Source organism: Conger conger, chromosome 14 (genome assembly GCF_963514075.1).
Source record: "Conger conger chromosome 14, fConCon1.1, whole genome shotgun sequence".
NCBI lineage: Eukaryota > Metazoa > Chordata > Actinopteri > Anguilliformes > Congridae > Conger > Conger conger.
This window is the reverse complement of record NC_083773.1, coordinates 7,025,078-7,038,787: the sequence shown is the minus strand read 5'-3', so window position 1 is coordinate 7,038,787 and position 13,710 is coordinate 7,025,078. Positions and strand designations below refer to the sequence as shown.

Here is a 13,710-nt window from a genome sequence, read left to right as displayed (position 1 = left end):
GCCAGTGGTTGGGGCAGAATGGTTAACAAACAAGTTGTCGTTTGTCACACACAAGGAAGAAAGGATTTCAATTCTTCATTAGTTCTCTGTTACTATTCACCGAAAAAGCAAAAGGAACAAGGTTAACTCCACTTGAATTTTCAGTGTTGCCTCGCTCCCGTAATTACGCTCAAAGCAACAGGGCTGAAATGCTAAACTGTACAGCTAATTATAAATAAAAAAAGGGGGGACATTCTGAAGAGGGTTTGTCACTGTGTGTTGCCTAGCTTTCCTCTTTGATAGAAAGAGAGAGAGAAAGAAAGGGGTAGAATGAGGAGCAGGTCGAGGGGGAGTTGGGCGGTGGGGGTGGGGGTGGGGGTGCTGGGTTACCCCCTAAGGTCTCACACAAGCCTTGAGACCCTTTTCATTCCTTGATTGAAACAATACCTCCCTGTAAACCTTAATTGTTGTCTTTCTGTGATTTACTTTTTTGTGTATCAGTATTTTTAGTTTGGCTAGTGTAAGCAGTGTTACACTAGTTTACACTAGTTAAGGGGTTTGGTCATACTTTTGCGTTTTGTTTGTTTGTTTTTCTGTAAAAAAAAAAAAGAAAAAAAAAAAGAAGAAAATTCATATTGGCCCTGGTCCTTATCTTTGTTGTACTGGTAGCAGTTGAAATTGTACTTCCCTCTATGGTCTTTCAGCGCACTTATGCCTGGTTATGGGTATGCACTTTGTTGTATGTTGCTCTGGATAAGAGCGTCTACCAAATGCCATTAATGTAATGTAATGTGTAGTGTAGTGTAGTGTAATGTAATGTAATGTAATGTAGTGTAATGTAATATAATGTAATGTAATGTGTAATGTAATGTGTAATGTAATGTAATGTGTAATGTAATGTAATGTGTAATGTAATGTAATGTAATGTGATGTAATGTAATATAATAGGACTGAATCCCGCTTGTTAGAGCAGCTGGCCTTGGCCCAGAGAAATGAAAGCTCTTCATGAGAGAGAAAGACGTCAGAGAAAGACGTTTCCAAATTTGCTGACATACATGAAACAATATATCCTTTCCAAAAATTGTTTAATGTAAGTCAAATGTTTGTATAAATCAGGATTTATGTCAAACGTTGTCCCCGAAGTTGGAAAAAAAAGGAGGAAAAAAAAAGGAAGAAAGAATTTCTGCCCCGTTACATAGGGTCTTTGGCTTCAAAAAATAACAAGACCTTTATTTACAGAACAGCTGTATATCATGCAAGAGGCTATACTCATGACATTACATTACATTACATTACACATTACATTACTCTTATCAGGAGCGACATACAACAAAGATGTACTCAAGCATCAAGGAAAATTCTACTTTCATATAAAGACCAAATTCCCACAAAAACACGTGGGCTTTCTCTGAAGTGCCACACGTACAGTATGTTCAGGGTGTTAGAAATGGGACGTGTTGAATGAGTGAGAAAGTGATTAAATTACTTAAAGCAGATTACAGTCCTGTTTCAAATGGTATCGATTGAGAGCCTGGCGCACGCTGTACTGAGAACTGCACCACCTCCTCCTCTGCCTTTGTCATCCGGGCACAAAGGCCTGAGTCAAAGCCACACCCCAGACCCAGGAACTGTTCAACCCAAGACCCGAGGTTCCGGCAAACGGCGCGGTAACAGTAGCTGGCAGGATGAACCGGCGGCAAAACTGCATCCAGCCATTAAATAATTTAGACCTTCTAATCGTTGGAACAGATCGAGTATTCCGGTAACATTATCTTTAAAGACTCCAGAGCTTAAAATGAAAGTAAATCCTTTGTATCTTTGTTAATGATATCACCTAGGCGTATCCTATTCTTAGACTGACATCGTTCAATGGCTGTTCATTTTTCATAAAAATATCCGATCAAGCATGCACTAGGTTTATGCTAATAATTTTACTCATTTATTAAAACAGTGTCTATGAACATACCATGGCATGCGGAAGTGAAAAAATATAGAACAAGAAATTCAACTGATATACAGTACGGTATTGAACAGATAGGCCAATAGAGGTGGTCATAGGTTGCCCCCCCCCCCCCCCCCATTTCCCACATTTCTGATAGATAAATATTGATTTGTTTATTGGTACCTTTAATTAGAGAAATTCAATAATAGTGCCTGTTATCTCAGGGCTATATTTCTATAGTCATCAAATTATTATTGATGCAGGCCCTTGGAAGAGAAATGTAGTTAACATATTTTTATTTGGATATTTTTGTCAGAATGTTTTTTTCATATTTCACATTTGATTGATTTTCATCTCTGTTTACATCTTAAAGCATTAAAAGAATGACACTTTTGTCTAGGAAATGACATTTGCAGTACGGATTGCAGTTGATGCAAGGTTGCTTTTGGCATGACTTTGACGACACGTTTGCTTGTGAGTTCAGCTGTAGGCTTACTCTCCACAGATTGGGCTGTCAGGCGAGTCCACTATTATAGTGTTGCCTGAAATCATTAAGTTTAAATTGTTTTTATTCATTTAATTGTGTATTAAGCATTTATTGTCAGCTTACTCAAATTCCTCAGATGACAGGTATGTAAATAAAGAGATTGTCCAAAAATGGTATTCCAGGTAGCTTTACTGGATTTGGCTGTGAAACTGTAACTGCACATGAGATGTTCTCTTCCTCATCTTTGAAAAACAATAACATATTTGCCTTCATTCATATATTACTGCAATATGCTATGTCTTTTATGAAGCAATTGCTCTCCACTAATACAAGAACTTGCGCTTGTGTATTTCTTACTGCCCCGGGAGTTGTCCTGTAACTCAAGTAAGATAGACATCAAAGATTTAAAAGATCTCTGGTTTCTAGCAGTTACTGTCAAAATGCCAGGAATCATGTCAGATTACAGCTCGAGAATGATGATGTAAGCTGGGTGAGCATATCGATCACGCTCACCTAACCGGCTTCTTCCCTGACCTCATTCAGCCGGCCAGAAATGAGCCTTGACTTTAACACAATAAAGTAAATAACCAGACCATAATAAACTGCCTTATTACAAGATAATATGAACAAAAATCTATATTTTCCAGTTACTTTGGAATCCCTGAAAGCATTTAGACATCAGATAGAAGGCCAAGTGTATCCGGGTTCCCCTAAAGTATATTTGCAAATCAATTTTTCAAGCAAAAGAGAAGTGTGCAAAAAATGAATCAAAGCTATGCTCTTTGTTGTTTATACCTTTCAGGCTCGAATGGGCAATTTATGCATTTGTTTACTATGTGTAGTTGTGTGAAAACACTGAATGTCTACAGGTCATAAACTACATCCATTATTACATACATTTAATTTTGTATGCCAACTTTTAAAATGCTCCGACATTCATTTAGCATAACTAACAAGCACAGACCTAATCCCACCCCCTAATTCCCATAGAGATCCATTAAAATGCAATGTTTTAGTATCGCATGTAGGACAACCAGAAAATAAGATATCCAGACTCTGATGTTGATAGGGTGGCCTGTAGCGTAGTGGTTAAGGTACAAGACTGGGACCCGCAAGGTCGGTGGTTCGATAATAGCCACAATAAGAAAAGCCACCTAAAATAGTACCGAAAACCAGGTACACAAGTCTATTTTGACTCAATAGATGAAAGAAAAATAATAAAGAAAATTTTGGTTACCCAAATACAGGGTAACACGCCTTTAAGTCTCTAATGAAATACCAGCCTTGACGGCTACCTCTACCTGGCTCAGCGTCTGAAACACAACGTAACACCCAAGCACAGAGTGGAGGGACAATGGGTCTTAAATAGGGTAGAGCCCGCCTACCAATAAAAGATAATTGGTTAGTAATTAGACTGCACCTGGAAACCAATTAACCAAGGCAGCAATCTGCATGCGTGAGCCCGAAAAACTACGCTGCCTGGAGCATGAGTAGGAAAACCCTGACAATTTAATCTATGATTATGTTAATTTGTCCAATTATTTTTGATCCCCTAGAATTGGGGGGGACTATTGTATACAATTTGTCCTGTAAGTCAGGCAGGACAAAAAGGAAACCAGATGAAACAAAATAAAATAAAATAAAAAACACATGCACGCAGGCATACATACACACACACACACGCACACACACGTGCACACACATGCACACAGGCACGCACACAGATGCACGCACACACACACGCATGCATATATTGTTCACATGTATCAACAAATTCAAAGTAACTCATTAGCAGCTGTAAGAAAGCTTGCTCAGTATTGAGCGTTCCCTATTTGGGATTGATTTTGTGCCTTATTAGTTTTGGATTTTAGTAACTATACCATGTGATATTAATTTTATGAGCCTGGGAAAATTACAGATTCTAACTCAACAATCCCTGAAATGAATAGTAAGCCAGCATCATGTATTTAATTAAAGAACTTCGGAAAAAAGATCAATGAATCTGTAATTGCTGATTACACACTGATGTACCCAAATCAGAATTCCGGTTACCCATCTGGCTGAGGAGACAGGAAATGACTTGATTTGTAATTAACAAATATTAATCACAAGTGTATGCCCTGAGGAAAGTCATGTTGGTGCATGACGGGTCGCCTCCCTCCAAATACTTCACAATCTCTCCTTCCCCACAGCAACACAGGGACAAAGGAGAGACACAGGACCAGTCCCAGTAGAGGACGAGAGTGTGGTCTCTTCTCCTGCTCTTCGGCTTCTTCCAGGAGATCCAGGAGATCTGTCCCGCTTTCAATCACGTGTCTGCTGTCTCTGTCACAGTTCTAGCCAGCAGCCACTAGAGGCCACCAGTTCCCTGTCCTTGGTTTCTGACTTTGTCTCAATGTCTAGCCTGCCACTTGAGGTCTCTCTAGAGCACATAGATACACAGCCCTGTTCCTGGAGGCCTACCATCCTGCAGGTTTATACTTATGAATGATTCTGCTAATCAGCAGTGGAACGAAATCTCTAGCTGTCGAATGAGGTGTGCTTTGTTAGGGTTGGAACAGTGTTGGGCAGCCCTGCTCTATATTGTGTATTTGCATGTGTGCACTCCGGTTGATTATTGTCTTTCATATTCACTGAAGTCTCTTGGTTTATTCATTACACATGCCTGCTTTGTGTCACTGTGTTTAGTTCAGTAACCAGCCAGCCCATCACGTCCTATATATACATATATACATATATACATCTGGTCATCTTGAAAACCACGTTGATCACGTGAGCTGTGTACATGATGCCAGATCTGTATTGCACCCACCTTCAGTTCCTGTTTGTTTCAGGGTGGGGTTTTTTTGCTTTCATTTTTGTCTCCAGGGAGTGAAACACACATTCAGCTTTAGCAGTATGATCAGGGACATTGTCCTACTTCAATGTGAAACGCCATCCAGTGAAATTTGAGGCATTTGATTGGATCAAAACAGGTAAGGTGCTGAATTCAGATTTCATCTTGCAGCTGCTGTCAGCAGTCTCATCACTAAAGACAATGAGCCAGTTGCAGTGGCAGCCATACCTGCCCAAGCCATGACTCTACCTTCATCATGGTTTACTGATGAGAGGTGTGCTTTAGATCATATGACTCTACCTTCACCATGGTTTACTGATGAGAGGCATGTCTTAGATCATAAGCAGGTCACTCTTTCCTCTTTCCATGTCTTTGTACTGGGCTTTGTACTGGTCCAAACTCATCTCATCTGTCCACTGGACTTTCTTTCAGAAGTCTACAGTTTTTTAAATGCGCTTTTTAGCAACTATCTTTAACTTATCTTATCTTTAACTCTTTTGGTCCCCTAAAATAGGGTGGCTATATATAAAAAGAGCTGTAATTCCTACACGGCTCACCTGATATGGATGTAAGTATGGTAGGATAAAGCTGTCTGCCCATTGACAGATTGATTGAATTAATAAAATAGACAATGATTAAAATTAAATTAAATTAAATTAAACCCTCATTTAAACTCATTATTCCACAATAACAGGTTTTATTTCACAATGGTGCCTCTTACTTCGCAATGCTCTTAGTTCATCATGAAAGAATAGAACAGATATGGCTGAAATGTAAGAAAATAAAATAAAATAAAAAGCTTAAATCAAACTTAATGCCTGAAGGAAAACGTTGACACATTTCAAGGCTTGGACATCTTAACAATTTTACAATACGCAGGTAGAAGTAAAAACATTATGATAATACAATCATAATAAAAGTTCTAATCAAACAAACTCAAGCAGTTGCATCCAACATAAAAAGCAGTCATTTACTCATGTAATCAATGCTCTGTATACATCTACAAACAATATAACAAGCAGAAATATTGCCAAACCGAATGATCTAAGATGTGCATAGCAGTACCTTTGAATGACGTTAGCTCTTACAGATCCTCTTTTGGTGGCAGAACTATGAAAGCAAACAGAAGAAATGCAAAAGAATATAAAGAATATACACGTGGACATGATAAGCCGGTCTCCAGGGTACAGTAAGCACTGCCTGAGAATGAGTTGAAACACTAGAATATTGTGAAATGGCTCAGCTACAAAAATAAATAAAAAGATTTAAATATTATTAATGTGGTGTTTGTCTGTATGTACTTACAGTATGTGTGCATAAAAATATATGTCCTAGTGAATGTGTATGCACTATTAAACTACAATAAACATTACTTCATTTGTAGCAAAGGTGAACTCTGGAACCAACAGCACCAAACAGATCATTTCTTGCATCATCTCAAACTAGACTGAGAAGAAATAATGAAAGTATATTTATTACATTACCACAGAATTCCCTTATAGTCTCCAGGGCAGGCTCAGTCGAAGGATGAGCTGAAATGGCAGAATGATCATAAAGTGCTTCATTTGAGCACGGTGCTCCACTGTGAATGAACATCCATCCTCATCCGTGCACAAAGCATCACTGAAAATATCATTTTCTCATTTTTGTATGTGTGTGCTTTTATCAACAAAACTACCAAAGGCATTGCAGAATGATTCATCTCATACTTGAGCAATAACAAAGAGCAGAGTTTCTTATATTACCAGTAATGTCGAGTTTGAGAGAGGCACTGTAGAGGGTGTAGAAAGGGCCGCTTCCTCTCCCTGCTCGACACCAGTACTCTCCCCTGTGTGACTCCGCAGCAGAGCGGATGGTGTACCTGGGCCCGTCAGTGCTGCTGGAGTCAGTGCTGGTCAGTGCTGCTGTCTGTGTTCCTCTGTACCAGAGATACTTCCAGCCAGCAGGAGTCAGTGCTGGTCAGTGCTGCTGTCTGTGTTCCTCTGTACCAGAGATACTTCCAGCCAGCAGGATCTGCGCTAACCCTGCAGCTCAGGGTCACCGTGTCTCCTGTGACGACCTCTCCACTGGGGGAGTCCAGGGTCAGCAGGGGTTTCGGTGCGTTCCCTACAAAACAGGCATGATTTCAACCACAGCGTATTGCACTGCTGTAAGCAGGGGTTCAGGGATTCACCCCTCGTAAATCAGTGAGAATTTCTAAGATGGCATAACATTTTCATTTTCCAGTGTATCATTTAAAATGTGCAACACACCCTGTATAATTTAATCCACTGCAAAACCTAAATGTAAACAACATGTGTTTTCAGGAACACCTCGCCAGGTTACAGTCACAAGATCTTAATAAGGCATGCAACAAAAAGCCGTGAAGTAATTGGACAGTGGTAAGAAAAAGTTAACCCTTTTTGAATTGCCTGCATTTACATTTACAGCTGTTTTAATGCGGTCTTGTATAATCTGCACCACACCCTAGTGTTTCAGCCCCCTGCCTGGCCACAGCTTCTTAAAGGTGACATCCGGTTACAAAGCCAGCCAGAGCTGCAGGGCTATGCGTGACCTACAAACAGCACGGGGGAGAAAGCAGAACATGTATGCATTTGCCACAGCAACCTGTGAGTTTTTCTTTACGTGTTTCTTGTTAGTGACTTTAAACGAGGAAAAATCACTGTGCATCAGTATGCGTCATTGTGTCCATAAGATTATCATCCTGTTGTGTGTAATTAGTCAGGAAGTGCATTTAATTCACCTTTTAAACACAAACTGTGTGCATGTGTATAAAGCACGAGAAGAGAACACGGCATACTGGATTGACAGGTGCTATCTCTGTAATTTTTGTACTGCTGGTTTGCTTTATTGCTGAATAATCCTCATTTTAAGTCTCCCCCAGTAGGGCTAATCCTGATTTTGTTTGTACGGGACACAGGTAAATATTTTTATTTTCAACTTATTTATTTAATTATATTGTACTTTATTCTTAAGGGTCATTCGTGCTTTATTGCTCAATGCCTACAATTTGTACTGGGCAAATTTTTGTGAAATTGCTAATTGATAAGGTGATCGGCTGACTGTGATATTGCTGTTAATGCTGAATGCTTGTTTGAGCTAGCCATCCCACATTCTTTCTTTGCACTGGGGCAATCTCTCTCCACTAGAGACCAGCGCTCAGGTTGTCCTGATCACCGATCCGCAGAGGTCAAACGTGATATTACAGGAGACCGTGTATCTCACCTGCGAGGTCAGGAATTCAGCTCTTAGCAACCGATGGAAATTGTCCTGGAAGAGGCGAAGAGGAGGAGTAGAGACCACACTCTCCTCCGCTGCCGGAGAAGGGTTCTCCGCCTACTTCCTGAATAAGGTGGTGCAGTCTGACAGTGCTCTGTATTGGTGTGAGGCAACAGCTGGATACCGCAGGATGATCAGCTCTACGCATTCTCTGACAGTGACACGTAAGGCAATATGTTTACATTTCGTTTGCAGAATATGATCACCATCACTTCAAAAAGACATAACATTTCTGTTTTTAAATAAGCAAAAAAACATTTGTTCATTGGGGCACCTGTTCACACGGACACTCTTAAAGTGTAACCACGTTCTGCACATTGCATTTGAAGCCTCACACTTGCATTCAGTCACCATCAAGCTTAATGTTGACACCAATTAAATACACAACTCTGCAAATTCAGACTTAATTCTGCATTTGCAGTCATGTATTTCTAAGTGCAGATAGAGGGCAAATGAACTATGTGTTTCTTAATAATTTGAAGCATCCACATGTAGTTCCTCAATGTTGTTTGTTACATGCCTTAATACGCTCTTGTTGTCATACACTGTCAAGAAGAAACAATGGTTTTTATTCCTGAAAACATTTCTGTTAGCTTAGAAATGTTAACTGTTTTATAAATATTCATTACTTTACCTTAATAGCATTTGGCAGACGCTCTTATCCAGAGCGACATACAGTTGATTAGACTAAGCAGGAGACAATCCACCCCTGGAGCAATGCAGGGTTAAGGGCCTTGCTCAAGGGCCCAACAGCTGTGCGGATGTTATGGTGGCTACACCGGGATTAGAACCACTGACCTTGCGTGGCCTAGTCGCGTACCTTAACCACTGCGCTACAGGCCGCTGTGGGTGAAATCATGCCTGTTTTGTAGGGAACAGGCCGCCCTGTTCTCATCGTCCCCAAATAAACATGGGGGAAGATGAGAACAGCGTTTGCGAAGAGCTGAAGTTCTCAGGCTCAGCGCTGGGTTTGACTGTGTCCTGTTCTGGCAGCCCCACCGCCCGCCGTGCTAACTCTGGAGCCTGCCCGGGGGACCTTCTACCCCTCCGAGAAAGTCACTCTGAAATGTGACATTCAGAACGGTCACATTCGGTGGACTTACCTGTGGTTCAGGGACAGAGCTTCGCTGGGCGGCGCAGGCTCCGGCAGCGGAAGTGAGTTCACAATCCCGGCTCTGGATCTGTCGCACGGGGGGAGCTACTACTGCAGAGGGCAAACACCGGGACGAGCCGTTTACACTGAAAAGAGCGACTATGTGACGCTGGCGGTTGACGGTGAGTAATGCTGCGCTGGGAAAATTACATGGAGCTGCAGTGCTCTCCGTGATGTTCGGGAGAATAGATCCATCATTCATTTATTTTCCTTTGTACTCCACGATTTGAGATTTGTAATAAAAAATAAATAAAAAATCGAATGTGGTTAAAGTGCACATTGTCAGATTGTAATAAAGGGCATTTTAATGCATTTTGTTTCACCATGTTCACTATGCGTTTATACATAGTCACCCCACTTCAGGGCACCTTAATGTTTGGGACACAGCAATGTTATGTAAATGAACGTTGTCATGTTCAATATTTTGTTGCATATCCTTTCATGCAATGATTGCTTGAAGTCTGCGATTCATGGACATCACCAGTTTCTGGGTGTCTTCTCTGGTGCTGCTCTGCCAGGCCTGTATTGCAGCCGTCTTTAGCTCATGCTTATTTTGGGGGCTGGTCCCCTTAAGGTTTATCTCCAGCATATCAAAGGCATGCTCAGTTGGGCTCAGATCGGGTGATTGACTTGGTCATTCAAACATTTCTTTTTTTTTTGCCTTTGTTGCTTCAGCAGAATGTTTAGGGTCTTTGTCTTGCTGTCGAATGAACCACCAGCCAATGATTTTTCAGGCATTTGCTTGAACTTGAGCAGATAGGATATGTCTCTACACTTCAGAATTAATTTTGCTACTACCATCAGCAGTTATATCATCAAGGAAGATAAGTGGACCAGTACCTTCAGCAGTCATACATGCCCAGGCAATACCACCCCCACCACTGTGCTTCTCAGAAGGCTGTTCACACAGCTTTTTTCCAGAACGGTGGTTGCTCTTAAGTACTTCTTGACAAAATGTAACATGGCCATCCCGTTTTAAACCTTAGCCTATGTATTTCTGTTCGTGACGTCTTCTGTGGACAGTGATCGTTGAAAAATCCACACCTGTGTGTTTCCCGTCTGTTGTCATGACGCAGCTCATTAAATGTGTGTTTATGTTGCTTTTCTTGTGTCTTAAGCCGGGGATTAAATCACGCCTGTTTTGTAGGGAACGCACCGAAACCCCTGCTGACCCTGGACTCCCCCAGTGGAGAGGTCGTCACAGGAGACACGGTGACCCTGAGCTGCAGGGTTGGCGCAGATCCTGCTGGCTGGAAGTATCTCTGGTACAGAGGAACACAGACAGCAGCACTGACCAGCACTGACTCCAGCAGCACTGACGGGCCCAGGTACACCATCCGCTCTGCTGCGGAGTCACACAGGGGAGAGTACTGGTGTCGAGCAGGGAGAGGAAGCGACCCTTTCTACACCCTCTACAGTGCCTCTCTCAAACTCGACATTACTGGTAATATAACAATGATATATTAATGTATTGTATTATCATTTTCTCTGTGAAGCAAATCATTCTGTATCGTTATATACTGTACATCCATACACTATTGTCGTTTTCTAAGTTCACCTTTGGTACAGCTAAAATTTAACGGATGATTGTAGCGCACACAGTTGTTTAAAAACCAATGGTTTTAGTACAGTATAACAGAAAGAACATCATTACATTACATTATTGGCATTTGGCAGACGCTCTTATCCAGAGCGACGTACAGTTGATTAGATTAAGCAGGAGACAATCCTCCCCTGGAGCAATGCAGGATTAAGGGCCTTGCTCAAGGGCCCATCGGCTGTGCAGATCTTATTGTGGCGACACCGGGATTAGAACCACCGACCTTCCGTGTCCCAGTCATTTACCTTAACCACTACGCTACAGGCCGCCCTGTCTTGCCAACATCATGTTTCAGTGACCGACAAGCTTGTCAGAACAGGCAGCAAAGCTCAGTCTCCACTGGGTCACCTGTTCACACTGACACGCTTAAAGTGTAACACATTTTAATTGCACCCCTTGCAGTCCAAGGAAATAATTGGCCTGGATTCAATCACCACTCAACTCAAATTTTGAGTAACAAACACGTGAAGGTGTTAATTCTTTCTTATTGAGCACGCTTACGCAACTTCAGAATTTTGTGTTACCCCATTATGTGACTCCATCTTCATCCTGCACTTTGTCTCCTGGTCTTTCCAGCTGTCCCCCCCATGGTTCTGACTCTACAAACCGGATGGACAAACATCTTTAACGGAGAGGGAGTGACTCTGCACTGTGACATCCAGGACCGCTCTCCTGTGTGGATGTATAGATGGTACAGAGATGGACAAGAACTTCCTGTGGACACGACTAAGGACGCCTATGAGATCCTGTCTGCTGATCAGTCGGACTCAGGAATGTATGCATGTAAAGGACAGCATAAAGAAAGAGTACTGTATACTGGCAGCAGCAATATGATTGAACTCAGAGTTTCTGGTAAGCTGTCAGTTGCTACACAACAAATGGAAATGTAATCATTCAAATAACTAAAATTCTGCATATCCATTTAATCTTTTTGAAAACTTTTTTTATATTGTGGTTATGGTTTGAAAGGGCATGTTATAATGCCAAGTACCTCATTAAATGTACTTCCACTATTGTTTTCTGGTGTTCTAAAGGGGCTGTTCACCCAAAAATGTCATTAAATTATTACCCGGAGTGCTATCAATCCATCAAGATAATTAATCACATCTCAGCGAAAATGATCAAGATTTGACCATTTTTTTTCAATGCAGTTCAGTGTGATATAATAAACTTGATGGAACTTTTTTTTTCTGGTAATGAAACCACCAAATAAAAAAATGTACATTAAATTACTCAACAGCAACATCTCTTTTCAAATATAATGTGTAATCCAATGATTATGTGTCTATCCGCTGAACCACACTTTGAACTATACTTTTCTGGACAGACAGATAGTCCTCTGGGTAAAATTTTGGGTCCTTTTGGGTGAAATTCTGTTTTTAGCTGTGGGTGAAATCATGCCTGTTTTGTAGGGAATGCACCCAAACCCTTGCTGACCCTGGACTCCCCCAGTGGAGAGGTCGTCACAGGAGACACGGTGACCCTGAGCTGCAGGGTTGGCGCAGATCCTGCTGGCTGGAAGTATCTCTGGTACAGAGGAACACAGACAGCAGCACTGACCAGCACTGACTCCAGCAGCACTGACGGGCCCAGGTACACCATCCGCTCTGCTGTGGAGTCACACAGGGGAGAGTACTGGTGTCGAGCAGGGAGAGGAAGCGGCCCTTTCTACACCCCGTACAGTGCCTCTCTCAAACTCGACATTACTGGTAATATAAGAAACTCTGCTCTTTGTTATTGCTCAAGTATGAGATGAATCATTCTGCAATGTCTTCGGCAGTTTTGTTGATAAAAGCACACACATACAAAAATGAGAAAATGATATTTTCAGTGATGTTTTGTGCACGGATGAGGATGGATGTTCATTCACAGTGGAGCACCGTGCTCAAATGAAGCACTTTATAATCATTCTGCCATTTCAGCTCATCCTTCGACTGAGCCTGCCCTGGAGACAATAAGGGAATTCTGTGGTAATGTAATAAATATACTTTCATTATTTCTTCTCAGTCTAGTTTGAGATGATGCAAGAAATGATCTGTTTGGTGCTGTTGGTTGTTTGCTTTCATAGTTCTGCCACCAAAAGAGGATCTGTAAGAGGATCTAACATCATTCAAAGGTACTGCTATGCGCATCTTAGATGACTTGGTTTGGCCATATTTCTGCTTGTTATATTGTTTCTTTAAAACTGTAGTTGTGATTATTTCTCATTTGTTTTAGCTGACCAGTGAAGGGAAACACATCTCAATTGGGACCAGTACAGATGATCGCAGGAAGAGTGAGATTTTATTTCATGGAGAACTTTATCCCATGGTTCGGAGATGACTGTGGATGATTACAGAGCATTGATTACATGAGTAAATTACTGCTTTTTATGTTGGATGCAACTGCTTGAGTTTGTTTGATTAGAGCTTTTATTATGATTGTATTATTATAA

The 13,710-nt window shown here is 41.3% G+C and overlaps 1 protein-coding gene across 1 annotated transcript; it reads left to right on the top strand.

The window, feature by feature from the left end:
- The first annotated feature begins 5,272 nt into the window (after positions 1-5,272).
- On the top strand, positions 5,273-13,214 carry LOC133110103 (Fc receptor-like protein 5). Its single transcript, XM_061219981.1, has 10 exons — positions 5,273-5,383; positions 7,551-7,625; positions 7,715-7,853; positions 8,132-8,164; positions 8,394-8,687; positions 9,517-9,798; positions 10,824-11,120; positions 11,853-12,128; positions 12,689-12,806; positions 13,199-13,214. The coding sequence occupies exons 3-10, from the start codon at positions 7,790-7,792 to the stop codon at positions 13,212-13,214; spliced, it is 1,380 nt and encodes a 459-aa protein (XP_061075965.1). The 5' UTR covers positions 5,273-5,383; positions 7,551-7,625; positions 7,715-7,789.
- Positions 13,215-13,710: the final 496 nt, after the last annotated feature.

Bases quoted from the DNA above. Each gene is read 5' to 3' on its own strand.
- LOC133110103 (XM_061219981.1), top strand. From the start codon at position 7,790: ATGCGTGACCTACAAACAGCACGGGGGAGAAAGCAGAACATGTATGCA. The intron at 9,799-10,823 runs GTGAGTAATGCT...CCTGTTTTGTAG, and splicing joins TGTGACGCTGGCGGTTGACG to GGAACGCACCGAAACCCCTG. The intron at 11,121-11,852 runs GTAATATAACAA...TGGTCTTTCCAG, and splicing joins TCTCAAACTCGACATTACTG to CTGTCCCCCCCATGGTTCTG.